The sequence below is a fragment of the Electrona antarctica genome (assembly GCF_951216825.1).
Source record: "Electrona antarctica genome assembly, chromosome: 22".
Classification (NCBI taxonomy): Eukaryota; Metazoa; Chordata; class Actinopteri; order Myctophiformes; family Myctophidae; genus Electrona; species Electrona antarctica.
The window spans coordinates 34,347,661-34,364,891 of record NC_136805.1 but is presented as its reverse complement, the minus strand read 5'-3'; the positions used below and the strand labels follow the sequence as shown (position 1 = coordinate 34,364,891).

The window sequence follows — 17,231 nt, the reverse complement described above, 5'->3', positions numbered from 1 at the left end:
AGCTCCAATCATCACCCACATAGTAAACCTCTCCATCAAACAGGGACAGGTCCCCTTAGATTTCAAACTGGCCAAAGTAACCCCCCTGCACAAGAAAGGGAGTAAATTAGACCCCGGCAACTACCGCCCTATTTCTATTCTAAGCTCCATCTCGAAAGTGATGGAAAAAATAGTCTATGAACAGGTTGAAAAGTATCTTGCCACTAATAAATTATTGTACGAGTTCCAATCTGGCTTCAGAACATCCCACTCCACTGACACATGCCTTCTCTATTTGAGCGACCACATCAAACAAGAGGTGGACGCTGGCAAATACTGCGGCATGGTCATGCTGGACCTCCAAAAGGCTTTTGACACAGTGAACCACTCCATACTGGTTAACAAGCTAAAAGCAATTGGTTTCGATAGCACATCAGTGAGCTGGATGCAATCCTACCTGGAGGGGAGAGCACAGATGGTGGAAGTGAACGGAACACTGTCCCCCCCCCCTCCCAGTGAGCTGTGGCGTTCCACAAGGAAGCATACTAGGGCCTCTACTGTTCCTAATATATGTTAACGACATGACTTCAGCTTGTGACTGCAACTTGTTCCTGTTCGCAGATGACTCGGCACTGCTGGTCTCGGACAGGGACAAACTGCAGGTTGAAAATGCCCTCAGCTCTGAACTCGGTAGAATCTGCACCTGGCTCGCTGATAACAAACTATCTTTACACCTGGGAAAAACTGAATCCATTCTCTTTGGATCTAATAGTAATCTCAGCAAGGCAAATGGCTTCTTGGTTAGAGTGGGTGACAATGTTATCACACGTAAAGATGAAATTACCTACCTAGGTTCCATCCTGGAGGCTAATCTTTCCGGTGATAAAATGGCCACCAACGTAATCAAAAAAGTCAACCAAAGAACAAGATTCCTTTACAGGATCTCCTCACTGGTCGACAAAAACACCTTGAAGACCTTAACAGGAGCCCTTGTACAAGGCTTCTTTGACTATGCATGCACCTCCTGGTACCACAGCACCTCAAAGGCCCTTAAAACTAGGCTCCAGACCTCCCAAAACAAACTGGTCAGGCTCCTACTTGGCCTCACCCCCCGAACCCACCTCACCCCTGCCCACTTTGACAGACTGGCATGGCTTAGGGTCGGCGACAGAGTACAGCATCTTGCAATGGGTCTGGTCCACAAGATTCGATACTCCACCAAGATACCCATGTACCTGTGTAGATACTTCCTTAATGTTAACGAAGTCCACACCCACAACACCAGAGGGAGTGCAACGAATCATGTTCAACCCAGATTCGGCACAAACAAGGGACTAAATTCTTTTCGCTCCTATGCCACCAAAATGTGGAACGCCCTACCAACAGTCATTAAGACATGCGAATCCCTTGACTCCTTCAAAACCGCTCTCAAAGGGCACCTACGGATGGCTGCAATTCGAAACTGGCCCCCGTAAAATCTGAATCCCCCCCCACCGCCCCCCCTTTTTCCCCTCACTGTATATGTTTCTTTTCCCTTTTTACCTCCATTATGATGAATTCCTGTACTGTTCTTTGTCTATATAGAAGTGTCTATTTGTACGTCTCTAAATGTTTTGATGAATTGAACATGGTGGACCCTGTTGTAAACAAGTGTAATGCTTAATTGGGTCGTCCACTCACAGTTAACAGCCTTTGTATTGAGTTTGTGCTTGAAATGTACTGTAATTCTGCAAACTGTTAATACAATTTTCAATCAATCAATCAATCAATTCAGATTTTACGGGGGCCAGTTTCGAATTGCAGCCGTCCGTAGGTGCCCTTTGAGAGCGGTTTTGAAGGAGTCAAGGGATTCGCATGTCTTAATGACTGTTGATAGGGCGTTCCACATTTTGGTGGCATAGGAGCGGAATTAATTAAAAGTCCCGTTTGTTTGTGCTACTAACTGTGGTCTGTGGACGACGGCGACACCATAAAGCATTGGTGATTTCTGAAATGTCAGTGCAAGCTGTTCAAAGGTTATTACACTAGTAGGCTATTGTAAAAGAACGGAAACAACAATTGCGGATCCAGTTCGACCCACCCACTTAGCTGCTTTATAGCTAAACACATAACACACACACTGTTCTCCCTTCCTGGATCTGCTCTGCTGGAATACTGCTCTCCTCACAGTAAGTGTATTTTTCCATTTAAAGTGTGCACGTTATATGATATCAAACCCGGGCGTTCTGCTCTGGCATCGTAAATCGTTAACGTGTCATTTAATAACAAGTGTAAGAAACGTACGTGGTTTGACTAGCATCAGACTAATATCTGGATTACAATATAGCTGCGTCGGCGTTAGCCCGATGAAGAAGACGGCAGGGTCAGGTTAATGTTAGCTACAGTGTGTGGAGGATCAAAAGGCAAGCAAATCAAATCTAAACGGTTTGACTGCGGATAACCTGATACTGTAATCAGATCCGCAGTGAATGAATGTGATGAATGAATGATGAGCGAGTGACTGACGGAATGATCTATTGTTTACGACCGTCACCCGGATGCTAGGACGATAGACCATTGTAGTGGGCTCCCCCAACTTCAGCGGTGGCAGCTGAGGGCACAGTGATTTTATCTTATGTAACAGACTGCAGAGATTGTGGATGACGACAAACAACATACTGTAACGTTGTGTATGTACAGATGATTATGGCTTGGGGGTAACTCTACAAACTACTGGCGATTCACACTCACAGGCCCTAGAAGGCTTTTAATGCAAATCCTGTTATGCTAGGCTGCTGGCTGAATGGGTGGGCCTCATGTTGGATCAGAGACAGTAGTAATCAGTAGGCTACATGAGCGGGGGGAAGGGCGTTGCCTAGTGTCAGAGGAGTACATGACGTGTAATGTCCTTGAACAAACTTTTCCTTTGCATGGAAATGGAGTCATGTTATTAATAGTTTCTGATCGATTGTTTGTTTGCTGCATGACTGCAACAGGTGCCCGCCTTTGGCTTTCCGCATTGAAATTACAGGCCTAATTTGCCTAAACGAGGCGGGGCCTGATGGCCTGCACCTAATAATAACAATCAACTTTCTGTTACAACTTTCTTTTACTCATATTTATATGCTCAAATTGACTTGACACCAATGCATAACCAATTGAAGTATATAGGCTACTTCGAGAGAACAGAAAACTTAGGAATCAATTTAGAGAGACACACACACACACACACACACACACACACACACACAATCATACTGAAGTGTCAAACCGTAAAACAAGCCCTCAACATTTCAGTTACAGGAAGGAATAAGAGTTAGTGTGTACTAGAGAAGGAAAGAAAACAGAGCAAGTCAAATAACACACAGGAAGGCACACCAAACCAAGTCCAGTATAGGCTAATACATTTGTTCTCAAAGTGGGGTCTGTGAGGGAGCTCCAGGGGGTCCCCAGCTAAATGACAGATAGTTAGGAACCAAATGGACCCTTATGGGTCTGTAACTATGGGTCTGTAACTCAGAGTGCCATTGGTTCCATTTGTAGCCTACGCTCTCAGAGGTAAATTAACATTGATTTTACAATATAAATTTGGGTCTCTCTCTAAGTCTAAGTCATCCTAGAGATAGAAATGCCCTGAAATGGGGGTCCGTACTTTGTAGCCTAATGTCAAACTGGGGGTCCTTGAAATTAAAATGGCTGAGAATCACTGCTAGAGCCGTAAAAATCTTATCTTATGGGGATCCCTGGCATATCTTTTCAAATGTGGGCTAATTAATGTTAATTTGGGGGTCCTTGACATGAAAAAGTTTGAGAACCACTGGGCTAATAGTACACAATAGCACTACAAAATGCAGAAAGGCTTCGTGCAGGTGGAAAACATCAAGGGCCCTATCTTGTGCCACAAATCTTATCCCTAAACATTTTTGCCATTTTTGAGTGGTGCAACCACTCCTATAGACAGCTATGCGTGTCCCTGGTTGTGTCCGAGCACGGAAATAGTGTTTGGTTGGTTTCACCACCAAGTGTCACTGTTGCGTAGGCCGCACACACACACACACACACGGCACTCTTCAGCACTCTTTCTTCACTAATATGTTCAGGCCTTCCGCTTACCCCTGTAGTCCGGTTTGACAAGGGGATCAGAACTATTAAAGATCTGTACAGCAACAGGATTATGGCACCATTCTCAATTTTCTCATACTAAATTCCGTTTGCCCGGCTGGCCGGCTCCCATCTATTTAGCTACTTTCAGATCAGACACTTTGTACAAAGACAATTTCCAAACTTTCCAATCCAACCCAGCCATTCTGCAGTGCACTCTATACTTTCTCTGAACCCTAATAGAAAGGGCTTCATTTCAACAATATATAATGAACTTAATTCAATAAACCCAGAAACTCTTAACCGTCTTAGCACGAATACGAGACTGCTCGCCCCTTTACCAACTCGCCCCGGGCGTACAGCCGGCGGAACAGCGCGGCCTGGTATTCCTAAAGTAATCTAAGTAAATTATGCTTAAACGGTTAAACCTAACTTTATTCCTAACCTCAACCTCAGTAAAACGATGCCTAAACCTAACCCTATTCCTAAACTTAACCCCAGTAAAACTATGCCTAACCCTAAACTTATTTCTAACCTTATTCTCAGTAAAACAAAATAAAGAATACAAGAACCGCCGTACCAAGCTGTCGGTGTGAGGTCGGCGGAAAAAATCCGGGGCGAGATGGAATTGGGGCGACCTGACCTGGTACCCTTAGCACAGCATGGGAGCAGGACCTGGGTTACTTAGAATTGCCCGATGCGACATGGAAAACCGCTTTGAGTCTAGTTCACAGTTCCTCAATACGTGCTAGACATAGTCTCACAATGTAAGATCATTCATCGGGTTCATTCACTAACGCAAGACTAGCACAGATATTTCATGATGCATGTAACCGATCAGATCAGGCCGCTGCTGGCCTGTCACACATGTTTTGGTCATGCCCCAGGTTAGTGAACTTCTGGACAGATATATTTAAATCCTACTCTGATATATTAGGCGTATCCATCCCACCCAACCCGCTAATGGCCCTATTTGGTGTTCCCCCAGGGACTAATATTCCTCCATACATTAAAAAAAGAATCTCCTTTACTAACCAGACGGCATTGTATGTCCGTCGTGTAAACCGGTGTCTACACAGGTGGTCCCCCCCCCCCTCCCCTCTTTTTTTTCTCCCCTCTCCTCTTTTTCTTCTTCTCTTATATTAGACATCTTTATTATTTATTAATTATTTTTTATTTATGTCTCTGCATCTGGGAAGAGTGGTTCAACAAGTAGGCATGTAACGATGCATCGTAAATCAATTAAAAACAAATTCAAACTGGTGACCATTTAAATCGTTTTTTAAATATGTTTTTTACATCGTAAAATCGTGATTCATGAACCTAGTATCGTATCGCAAGCTGAGTGAAACGTTACAACGAGGTAACTAAACTGAGACTATAATCTCCTTCTCAACAATAGGTCCTAAAGATGAGCTATCCTGGATACCCTGATCAGTCTGGTGGGTATCCACCTCAAGGTGGGGGCTACCCGCAACAGCCAGGGGCATATCCACCCCAAGCGGGGGGCTACCCTCCAGCAGCCGGGGGATACCCACAACCAGGGGGCTACCCACAACAGGTACAGTTGTCACAACTTTACCTAATGCCAATTTTGTTCACCCTATCTTCATATACTGTATTTAATGGTCCTCACTAATGTTCATGATAAAATAGCACAATATTTTCCTACCTGTCTGTGTGACCAACCTGAACTTTCAGTGACATCATTGATGGGGAATCCAAGCTGCAGGCTTTCAATTCCTGAAAAGCCATCAGTGTGGTGATGTTTTTTAAATCTTAAAAATATCTGCCTAAGGATGATGTTTTTCTGAACTGCCCACAGCCCTCCTATGAGAAACAGAGTAGGAAGAAAATGGTGCTACTTTACCATGAACATTAGTGACGACCAATTATATGAACATAGGTTAAAAAGTGGTTCACACTTTATTTTTATTATTTTATGTATGGCAATTAATTGTCAAGTAAAATATGATCGTGACAACCCTACCCACAGGCAGGTGGATACCCACCCCAAGCCGGGGGCTACCCTCCACAAGCAGGCGGCTACCCTCCCCAGGCAGGCGGCTACCCTCCCCAGGCAGGGGGCTACCCTCAACAGGCTGGGGGGGGCTACCCACAACAAGCCGGGGGGGGCTACCCTCCCCAAGCTGGGGGCTACCCACCACAGCAACAACCTGGAGCAGGGGGCTACCCGGCCCCAGCAGGAGGTAAGGCTAAACGCAGCTGTTTTATTTTTGTTAACCTTTTAATTCGTTCACAGAATCAGTGTCAATCATAAACAACTGACTGTGTAATGGCATATGTCAGAATTATTGGTTGGCCTGTAAGCAAAACCCCGCCTCCATTTGAGCATTATGTAACCAATCCCTTGTCTCCACAGGAGGAGGATGGGGCGGAGCACCAGGCGGCTTTGGAATGGTACATTTAATCTCTTATGTACCCACCTCACCTCTACACTGTCGAGAGATTAATAGCATATGGACTGACTTAAGGAAATCTCTTTATTTGCTCAAAAACACCTATACGTACATGCATTCTACTAAGTCCCTCCCACCATGGCCGTTGGTTTGTTCTTATAGATAAGTTATGTCACTGTGTACTTAGCGCTAATGACAGTGCCCTTCCTTTATTTTTCAGCCGGGAGGTGCGCCGCAGGGTTATCCAGGGGGGCAGCCGGGAGGAGCTCAGCAGGGATACGGAGGGGCTCAGCAGGGCTATGGAGGGGGCCCGGGAGGGGCCCCGCAGCAGGGATATGGAGGGGGCCCGGGTGGGGCCCCGCAGGGATATGGAGGGGGCCCGGCGCCAGGACAGCCGATGCCGGGTTACCAAGGTGCCCCGGCAACTAGTCCGGGACACGGAGGAGGTGCCCCTGCCGTCCCACACTCTCCTGTTAATGTACGAACTTCATGTTTTGGATTGATTCAAATGTTTGTATGCGAGTGCAAATCTGTATTATGCACTTTTTACATGTAACAAGTTATTTTAAATGTTTTATTGTTTTTTAAGTGTGTGTGTTTGTCTTATGTTTGTTGATTAGAGAGGTTTCAGGGGTTCCATTAAAGACGCTGCAGGAGCTGATCCACTGAGGGATGTTGAAGTTCTCCGCAAAGCAATGAAGGGATTTGGTCAGTAATTATATCCTTGCACCCGTTTGAATAATGGGGTTAATAATACATGCAATCCCTTTTTTAAAACGACTATTAACATTTTATTTGGAACAGGCACTGATGAGTCAGCTATCACTGAACTTCTGGGAAGTCGCAGTCTTAAGCAGAGGGTCCCACTGGTGGCTGCCTACAAAACCACTTATGGGAAGGTAGGAGTTACAGTTAAAAATGCTTCCTTTGGCCATTCAATTCAAACTTTATTCCAGACACTCCATACGAGTACATACAAATAATAGACAAAACCCATCAAATCCTATATAGAGGCTGACCGAACTCTAAATGGAAGTTATATCTTGAGTGTCTGTCTGTCTGTTTTTTCCACATAGGATCTATTCCACGATCTGAAGTCGGAGCTGACTGGAAACTTTGAGAAACTGGTTGTTGCCACGCTGCAGGCGTCTGCCCATTTTGATGCGTCTGAACTGAGAGAGTCCATACATGTAGGTCAGAGCAGAGGCTCAGTAATTCCATGGCTTATTTTTAAGTAGACTATACAATATTTGTTTTGGGAGACAGTGGTACGTCAGCAGTGGTGTGACTCATCATCACGCAATGTGACCAGAATGAGTTACGGAACTTCTTCTGGTCACATTGCGTGATGATTAGTCACACCATCAGATACACGGAATACACGGATACACGGAAAATTCAATCATGAGTGATGGCAAACAGCCAGCACTGTATGCTCTCTCTTGCCACATAAGCTGGTTTGCAGTCTGTTTGCATTACTAACCCCTTTAGGACTGAGGCTGATTCTAAAAAAATGTCTTCTAAATCCTAAACGTTTTCTGAAAAAACAATGTTTCTATGTCAGTGGTGCTCAACCTTTTTCATGTCAAGGACCCCCAGAATTATTTGTATTTGGTCGCGGACACCCATCAGAAAATATGTTGTCCAGGGACCCCCCAGAAGCAAAGATTTGAGTTAAAAACGTTAATATATATATTCACTGATTTGCACCACATTTTCAAGATTATAGCAGATCTACAAGTTCATAGCACGGCACTCGTGTCGCGCTATGAGCTTGTAGATCTGCTATTTTTCAATAGCTAAAGTATAACATAATGCATGTGTTTTCCTGTGCAGGGTGCAGGGACCGATGAGGCATGTCTGATCGAGATCATGACCTCTCGCAGCAATGCAGAGATATGTGCAATCAATCAAGTTTACAAATCTGGTGAGTGTCCCCGCACTCTTATCTATCTATTTCTGTTTTTGTTTCAGGTATTCATAATTATAATAATACTTTATTTGTATAGATCACTTTTCATGACATCAAATGCAGCTCAAAGTGCTTTACAGAGCAGTGAAGAAAAAAAAGAAAAGCAAAGGCATAAAACAACATTAAAATGATAGCAGCTCAACTAAAAGCAAGAGTGTAGAAGTAGGTATTGGAGCTGTGCTTTAAATTTGTCTACAGAGGCTGCCTGTCGAAGGTATAGTGGGAGTTTGTTCGTGGTTTTTAGTTGCCATTTTTTTTAGGCACATCGAGCAGGCCAACAGTGGAAGGCATGAGGGGGTGGTTTGGGACATATCTAGGCAGGCAGTCATGTAGGTAGGAAGGTGATGAGCATGTATGTACTCGCCACATGATTGTAATTGGATTGTATAATGTCTGCATTGTGGGATTCACAGAGCTCCTACAATAAGCAATGCCAATCACAATAAGCTGTTGTGTTTCAAACCAAGCCCAGCTCGCCCCCTCCTCTGCCATCACTTGTCTACCAAAAGAGGTCACATGTTTTAGATTCTTAACATATTCGTGGGACAATACACATTTTGCAGCTGAACATACTCGTGCAGTCCTGCACTCGATCGAGCTACCCTCGATCGATCCATCAGGGAAAGACCCAAGGCCACACAAAAATTACTAACCTTTAAGTAAGTGCAGGACAGTTTACAACATGTGGAAAATAGTTCAGCTGTGTTTCACCACACAGGTTTCTTTTTTGCGGTTTCAGCGCCCTCTGGTGTACAAAAAGCTTCGAATGGCTCAACTAATAAGTAAATCAAATGGAGGACACTAGTAACCAAACGATTCAACGAATGTATGTAATGTGGACTTTGCTCTGTGTTGTATACTGTGAAGGTGATGATCAGATGTATTGTTACTTTTGCCTCCAGAGTATGGAAAGACCCTGGAGGATTCCATCAGCAATGACACCTCGGGACACTTCCGTAGACTCCTGGTTTCCCTCTGTCAGGTAGGCACTAGGTTTCTTTCTGCTGCAGTTTATTATTCAAACAAGAGCGCCCTGCACTCAGGAGGACGACGTTGAATTATTGACCAGGCAGCAGTAATGCATTAGATTTTAAGATTTGTTTGCGCCGCCTCCTGTTGAAACGAAAATTGTTGTTTTCTTCCAGGGCAACCGAGATGAGAGGGAAAACGTGGATGTCTCTATGGCCAAACAGGACGCTCAGGTGATGATTGTATTTAAAAACACTGATAACTGTCTTAGAACGTCTAATACAACATCCATTAGAGCATCAATGATAGTAATTTTGTGTGTGTGTTTCTGACAGAAACTGTATGCTGCTGGGGAAAATAAAACGGGGACTGATGAGTCTCAGTTCAATGCGATCTTATGTGCTCGCAGTAAGCCTCATCTTCGTGCAGGTATGCTACAGGGAGTACCTGTTATTTTCACTACTACTAATAATGTCTTAGTGGTTTGTATGATTTATTGTTTGACTATAACCGGCAACTCTTGTCTCCGCCAAGTCTTCCACGAGTACCAGCAGATGTGTGGCCGGGACATTGAGAAGAGCATCTGCAGGGAGATGTCTGGAGACGTGGAGAGTGGCATGGTGGCAGTTGGTGAGTTCTTCAAGTTACACTCACGTAAACTAACCCATTCTGGGCGGGAACCCCTTTTGGTGTTGGCATTATGTTATGCTTTAGCTATTGAAAAATAGCAGATCTACAAGCTCATAGTGCGCCACCGAGTGGTGCGCTACGAACTTGTAGGTCTGCTATTTTTGAAAGATCGAAGAACGACTGACATAGAAACATAGCTATTTCAGAAAACTGTCAGGATGTAGAAGACATTTTTAGAATCTGATCTCAGGTCAAAATGGGTTAAGTCACGGCCCTCTGAAAGGGGGGGGGGGCTTTTTGCCTTTATTGATAGTGCCCCTTTGGCGAACTGAGGCTGGTTAAAAAAGCAGCCTATTTTATTTTGGCCCAAGGCTTGCAATGACCTTCAGACCAGACTCGGATTGCCTTCTTTAAATTCACGTAGGAGTTTTAAAAAGCTTACTCACTAGAATCTGTTCCTGCTTTGAGATGTACTGTAGTTTTCTTTCTTTTCTAATTGCATTTATTTTGTTTGGTTCTTAAGACTTTTTAACCTCATGTACTCTCAGAGAAATGTTCGGTAGTCTGTCTGCTGTTCTTTGGTGGAGTTTGTCCTGTTTTTGTATGCATGTGAATCCTGTGTTTCAGCCTCTTGGCCAGCAGTGCAGAGACTTTGTCTCAATATATCTTTCACTGGTTAAATAAAGGTTATTTCAAGGGAAAAGGCGCGGCTCTACTCAGACAGTCTTATAAAGTTTCAGGCGTGTGCTGGGTGCAGATTCAAAGAACATATAGAAAATGAATAGAATCTGCACTCTCAGTCGAGTAAGAGTCTTTGTTTAATAATGATAGTGCTCCGCAGCAGCAGTCATACCAGACAGAAACGCGTTTGTCTGTCTGGTAGGAGCACTATCATTATTAAACAAAGACTCTTACTCGACTGAGTGCGGATTTTATTCATTTTCTAAATAAAGGTTATGTCATTGTCATTCTTCTATACAGAGGGTTGGAGTGACACACCCAAAACCACATACAGTAAAATCTACAGTGTTTAAGTAACTCTGGGCATGGCAACATCAACCCAAATCCATTGTCACATACTCTGAGTGAAATGAATACTGAGGAGTTTAGTGTGTGCCACCGCGTTGGTTGAACTGAAAGCACTCATTTGACCAGTCCAAATAAATTACCTACATTTCAGAGAAGTGCACATTAGCGAGGTTTGGCTGAATCACTTATCAGATGTACCACGATGAGACTGTTCCATTATGATGTTAGTGGTGTTTTGAAGTGAAGCATCTGCTCTAAGGCCCCATTTACACTGGCAGACAAATCTAGCCTGAATCAGATCTGTGCCACATCAACATTGAAATCCGACTGGTTTAAATGGTCACATGACTCATTTAAACAAATCGGATTCAAATCTGGATGTGGATGCCAGTGTAAATAGGGCCTTAGTGTCTGAACACCAGTAATCTCTCAAGAACAGATTCTGAGGAAACAAACAGCAGAGGGTGCTGTTTTTCTTTTTTTTTTTTTTTTACGATGGGTTCCCGATGGGTAACACCAAAGCAAAGCAAAGTTACTATATTTACCCAGGGTAACTGGACTAAGCATCAGATACTTGTTTACAGCCAGGCCCTGCTCATAGAACATTTCATGGTAGTGGTTCAATGCCTTGTTCAAGGGCACTTCAGCGGTGGTTATTTTTAACGTGCCCATCCGGGGATACGAACTGGCGACCTTCCGGTATCAAGACCGCTCCGCAAACCGTTCGGCCACCGCTGCCACTAGTGGAAAGTAACTAAGTGCATTTACTTAAGTATACTGTACTTAAGTTAAGTACAATTTTATTAAGTAATAAGTATTTGGACTTTACTTGAGTATTTCAATACTTCCAATACTTTCACTTCTACACCTCGGATCCAAATATTGTACTTTTACTCCACTACATTTATTCGAAAACGTTTATTTACTAGTTACTTTGTAGATTTTGAGGATTATTACAAAACATACATTAACCACTTCAGCCCATACATTTCGGCCATTTGAAAATAGCCGATCTACAAGCTCACAATGCGTAGGTGAGCATCTAGATCGGCTATTTTCAAGAGATGATTATACATTTGAAAACTTGAAATGAGACATTCTGCATAAAGCGCACCTTCTACCTTTGGTACTTCAAGTACATTTTGATGCCAATACTTGAATTCCGGACTTTTACTCATAACAGAGCATTTATTGCAGTATTGATGCTTTTACTTAAGTAAAAAACGTGTGAGTACTGTTCCCACCACTGCTGTACACTCATGTCCCCTCCTGTCACCTTGCAGTGAAATGCATCAGGAACACCCCAGCCTACTTCGCAGAGAGACTCCATAAGGCCATGGCGGTACGTACGCTGTGACCTAATTGTCTTTGTATTCAATTCCAGTGTAAACATTTTCATGTCAAGGACCTCGGACGGAAACAAAGTCTTATGCACACCTGATCGGCTCATAGACGGGTGCGTAGGCAGAGAGAGATCAACGTATTCAAAAAGTCCACAAGTACACAATGATTATTTACGCAACGTTTCGGTCAAAAGACCTTCTTCAGGCATCTGAACAAGACAAAATATTGCCATGATGTCAAGGACCCCCAAATCGATTTGTATTTGACCGTGGATCTGTTTCTGAAAAGATTTTGTGCCAGGGACCCTCATAAGTTATGTGATGTGTTTTCCCCCCGATCCATAGTACAAGCTCGGAGCCCGTCACATTCTCGACTCGTTGTGAACTTATAGATCTGCTATTTTTGGATTTGCCTAAGTATAAAATAGGATTCAAGTAATTCAAGTGACTTAGATGCTATGTTACTTTAATACTTTTGCTAACTACTTTTGCTCGGCTGGAACCCCCTCAAAGACCCCTGAGGGTTCGTGGACCCTGCTTTGAGAACCACTGTTAAAAACACATACTGTATGCATTGCAGATCAAACAAAGTGTGTGTGGGCACAGTAACATTTAGTATTTAATGCTAACAGGGCAAAGACGAGACACTCATGTAATGTGTACTATTTATGCTAACAGGGAGCGGGGACCAAAGACAGGACAATAATGTGCAGTATTTTATGGGGTGCATGTGTTTTTGTCTGACGTGCTAACAGTCCTACAGTCATGAGTCCGACACCCGACCCAAAACCCAACCCTAAACATAATCTCAGAGGAAGCCACGGGTTCGTTTTAACCTGCCACGGGTTAGTTTTAACCTGCCGCACATGTCGGAGGCCAGGGGTGAGTTTTAAACCGGCCACGGGGTAGTTGTAACCGGCCGCGCATGTCGGGAGCGACGGTGTTGTCGGACTAATGGCTGTCGGACTGTTAGTATGTCTAACAAATGTATGCACCCCCTATTTATTGATGCTAACAGGGCGCGGGGACCAAAGACAGGACACTCATCCGTATCATGGTGACCCGCTCCGAGGTGGACATGCTGGACATCAGGCAGGAGTATGTGAGGGTCTACGGCAAGTCACTCTACACCGCCATCTCGGTACGTATGCTCTCTACGGCAAGTCACTCTACACCGCCATCTCGGTACGTATGCTCTCTACGGCAAGTCACTCTACACCGCCATCTCGGTACGTATGCTCTCTACGGCAAGTCACTCTACACCGCCATCTCAGTACGTGTGATCTATGCCAAGTCACTCTACACGGCCATCTTGGTACGTATGGAGCAGAGCTAGACTGGACAATAGAGGGTATGCGCGTGACATCATCAAACCAGGAAGTTATGCGGGAATGCCTACTGAGTGGCAAAAGACAACTTTATGGCATCGACAGCCCATACATCCAATCATAAATGTCCAATATGATTGCATTAAACAACGTTAAGCAATGTTAAACTCACTTTGCCACTCGATTTGCCACTCTATTTTCCATTCACTTTATGCATGCGCATACCCTCTATATGTGGTTGCTGTCTGTCGGGTGACGACCTATTTTAATTTTTTTAATTTAACAGGACATACAAAAAGCAATATATATGCGTTGTATATGGGCTTTATAGCCGAGGCTAATTTGAGACCCTGGTTAGGCCTTTCTATAAAGTTATGAATCTATACTAAAAACAATCGTTTAATACAAAAGCTACATGCATGAAACTCTAATCTAAAGTACAAAACTACAAAACATTCCCAAATATTTTTTAGATCAGTTAGTCTTTTTATTTCAGTTGGTAGGACATTCCACAAGTGTATCCCTTTTACTGAGTAAAGGGCCTTTCAAACGTGACGCGATTTAACGCGCCTATAGTTGATTTTCAATGAGACCTGCTCACCAGGCTACACCGAGCGTGGGTTATCGATGGAGCCACCTATCTTCCGTTCCGCTCCGCCCACGGTACGGTTCCGTCCCCAGAATAGCCCCCGGCCCGTGATCAAAATAAGAACATTATGATGGTGTGTAAAAACAAAATCTAGAATTTGCCACGGACAAGGCCAAGTCCTGCCACGGACACATTTGTCAGTGTACGGACATATTGAAACATAAATGTATAATAAATTGCTTACCTCTCTATCTCTCCCTCTCTCTCTCTTCCCAATAGGGTGACACCTCTGGAGACTACAAGAAGCTGCTGCTGAAGCTGTGCGGTGGAAGTGACTAAACACACACACACACACACACACACATGAAGGAGGAAATAACCACGGCCATATAAGGACAATGTATTACATGCTTCATAGTTTTAACCGTTGTTTCCCATGTCCTTATAGCACCAGCCCGTCGCGCATGTTATAGTTCACAATATATATCACTTTCCTCTTCTTGGGATAATCAGTCAGTGTCATGTCAGTGGAACAAAACTAACTACATTTCCACACACGTACAATCTTTGTGCTACTGCATAATGCTAGATGTTTGCCAAGATTCGTCACGGCCATGGTCGGAAACCACCTAACTCCATTTTTGAGGTTTTTGATTTTTGTCATGAATCAACGCTATTGAATACCCTGTACATCTGTGTTGGTTAAAAATAATTATTGAACCAATGAAAAGTATTAAAGCGCTTCTAACAAAACCTCCATTGGAACCTCAAACAGCTAAAGCAGCTAACCCCACCACCTCTCCCCCTCTCATGCAAGTAATTGGCGATATATAAAGTCACAAATAATACCTACTTTGATGAGGCAGTATTGCTTTGTTTAAAAAAAAATATATATATGGTTTTCTTTATTTCCTGAAAAAATGAACATGTTGGAGTTAGATGGTTTCCGGCCGCCCACAGAGATATTATATATAGAGAGTTTAATGACAATTTTTAAAGTGCCTCTGTGTCAACTAACGGACCACAGCTTTAGTCCCGTTTGCAAAAATTAGCACCTTCTTTTTATAGCTTTCTTTTTTTTTTAGCATATTTTGTTTAAACCGCCATCTATATTTCAGTCAATGTTCAGCAGCTTTCATTGACACAATGTTGCCTTGTATTGAATATGCTGAAGGCCCAAAGCCTGTATAGGAATCCTATAGCCAGTGTACAACGTATCTCTCTTATTCACGCTGGGATCAATATTGTACAAAATTCAATCGTTACATATTGTTCATCTCAATATTGCAAGTATAGCGTTTTCATTTATACAGCATTTTACTGGTCTGTTTGTTTGCCAGCAGAGGGCTCATACAAATTGAATTTGTATGTAGATGGTTTGATTGCTTGTTCAACATGAAGTTTTGATTTAGAATTGGAATGTATTCACTATTTTACTAACTATAGTGATTTGTTTTATTTTTTTTACATTTCAGTATGATTCACTAAATGGTTCATGCCTGGCTTGAGCCAAAATTGATTCATGTCATTTTGTACCACTAATAATTGCCATTTGATAGTTGTGATGTAGCCTATACTGCAATATGAACCCGTAACTCATTTCAATAAAATGCTCTGACATATCGGCAGTGTGTGTGAACTGGAGTGATGTATTTGCATAAGCATGATTCTTTGTTGGGACTGCAGTGCTGTTGCACAGCATTAGACTGAGCTATGGACCAGACCAACTGTCTCAACACCACAATCAAAACCTAAGATTAACATTTTAAAGGGCATCATCACTGCATGTCAGGCAGTCTGTAGAAAATCAGAAACTATTCCTAAAAATTGTTTTCAGTAGTGTTGTGTTGGTGCCATCTACTGGCTGAGAGCAGATAAGGATTTGGCATTTTCCAGGATTCTCAGAAAGTGGTTCTCAAACATTACTTTTGGTTCCATTTGTACACTCAAGACTAGTAACATCCTCAGGAACCCGGATTCCACTTTGAGAACCACTACTCTTCTAAACGGCATCTAAATATGGAATCGTGCTTGCTTTTGTCCTGAAGAAAGTTCTGATTGGATAAACTTGGTATCACAGCATGAAAATGCCCTTTCTTACTAAAGAGCTGGAGGTCTCCATTACTGAACTAACATACTCTGACTGATTAGTTTACAAACTGCCAGATAACATGACTGGATTAATTTATTCCTGCTCCACTACACCTCAGGGGAAATTATTGTAGTACAATTAACAGGTTACTTTGCAGATTCAGATTACTCATTAAGATAATTATCACAATGGCCCCTTTTCCACCAGTTAGTTCATGAGCCAGAGCTCCAAAATTGAAACTTTAATTATGAATAGAGTGAAAAACCAGGTCTATTAGATTGTTATCACCATTAAACTTCCCCAATTGAGTACTTACACAAAGACAATGATTTATTGTATTACAAATGTTACATTTTTAAATATGCAAAAGCTGCTACTGTGGAAGGGTTATCAAGCATTCATTTACTTGTATTGATCCTATAAAGAATTTAATATAAGTCTAGTTTGCCCACCAATTTTGGAGCTCTGGCTCATGGACTAAAAACCAAAAAGAACTGAACCGGTTCCCATTGGGAACCAACCGGTGGAAAAGGGGTCAATGTGTCGCTTACCTTAAGTCACTCAGGAAAATCATATTTCCGTAATGAGACCTTTGCTACTTACATTGTCTGAGCACCTGGCAATTATCTCTGGTTGTCAACCCCAATTCAAAAACTTTACACCTCACTTTGACCTGAGCAAAATACCTTTAAATATTTGTATTATTTGCGCTTTAATCTCAGACATATGCAAGTCTACGGTTTAGATTAGTTATACTTCAGACATTAAGCCATATTTAGAGAGAAGTGCAAGAACTGCTG

General features: G+C 42.9%; 1 protein-coding gene across 1 annotated transcript; it reads left to right on the top strand.

Moving 5' to 3' along the window:
- The first annotated feature begins 1,951 nt into the window (after positions 1-1,951).
- On the top strand, positions 1,952-15,967 carry LOC306914895 (annexin A4-like). The gene is made up of 16 exons (XM_079492124.1): positions 1,952-2,147; positions 5,462-5,620; positions 6,056-6,269; positions 6,443-6,480; positions 6,700-6,957; positions 7,100-7,187; positions 7,284-7,378; positions 7,556-7,669; positions 8,316-8,406; positions 9,354-9,433; positions 9,597-9,653; positions 9,756-9,849; positions 9,955-10,050; positions 12,363-12,421; positions 13,441-13,563; positions 14,619-15,967. Exons 2-16 carry the CDS (start codon positions 5,471-5,473, stop codon positions 14,676-14,678), a joined length of 1,617 nt encoding a protein of 538 aa, XP_079348250.1. The 5' UTR covers positions 1,952-2,147; positions 5,462-5,470; the 3' UTR covers positions 14,679-15,967.
- Positions 15,968-17,231: the final 1,264 nt, after the last annotated feature.

Excerpts from the sequence above, each read along its gene's own strand:
- LOC306914895 (XM_079492124.1), top strand. The coding sequence starts at position 5,471 with ATGAGCTATCCTGGATACCCTGATCAGTCTGGTGGGTATCCACCTCAA. Across the intron at positions 5,621-6,055 it reads CAGGGGGCTACCCACAACAG|GCAGGTGGATACCCACCCCA; the intron begins GTACAGTTGTCA and ends CCCTACCCACAG. Across the intron at positions 12,422-13,440 it reads GACTCCATAAGGCCATGGCG|GGCGCGGGGACCAAAGACAG; the intron begins GTACGTACGCTG and ends TGATGCTAACAG.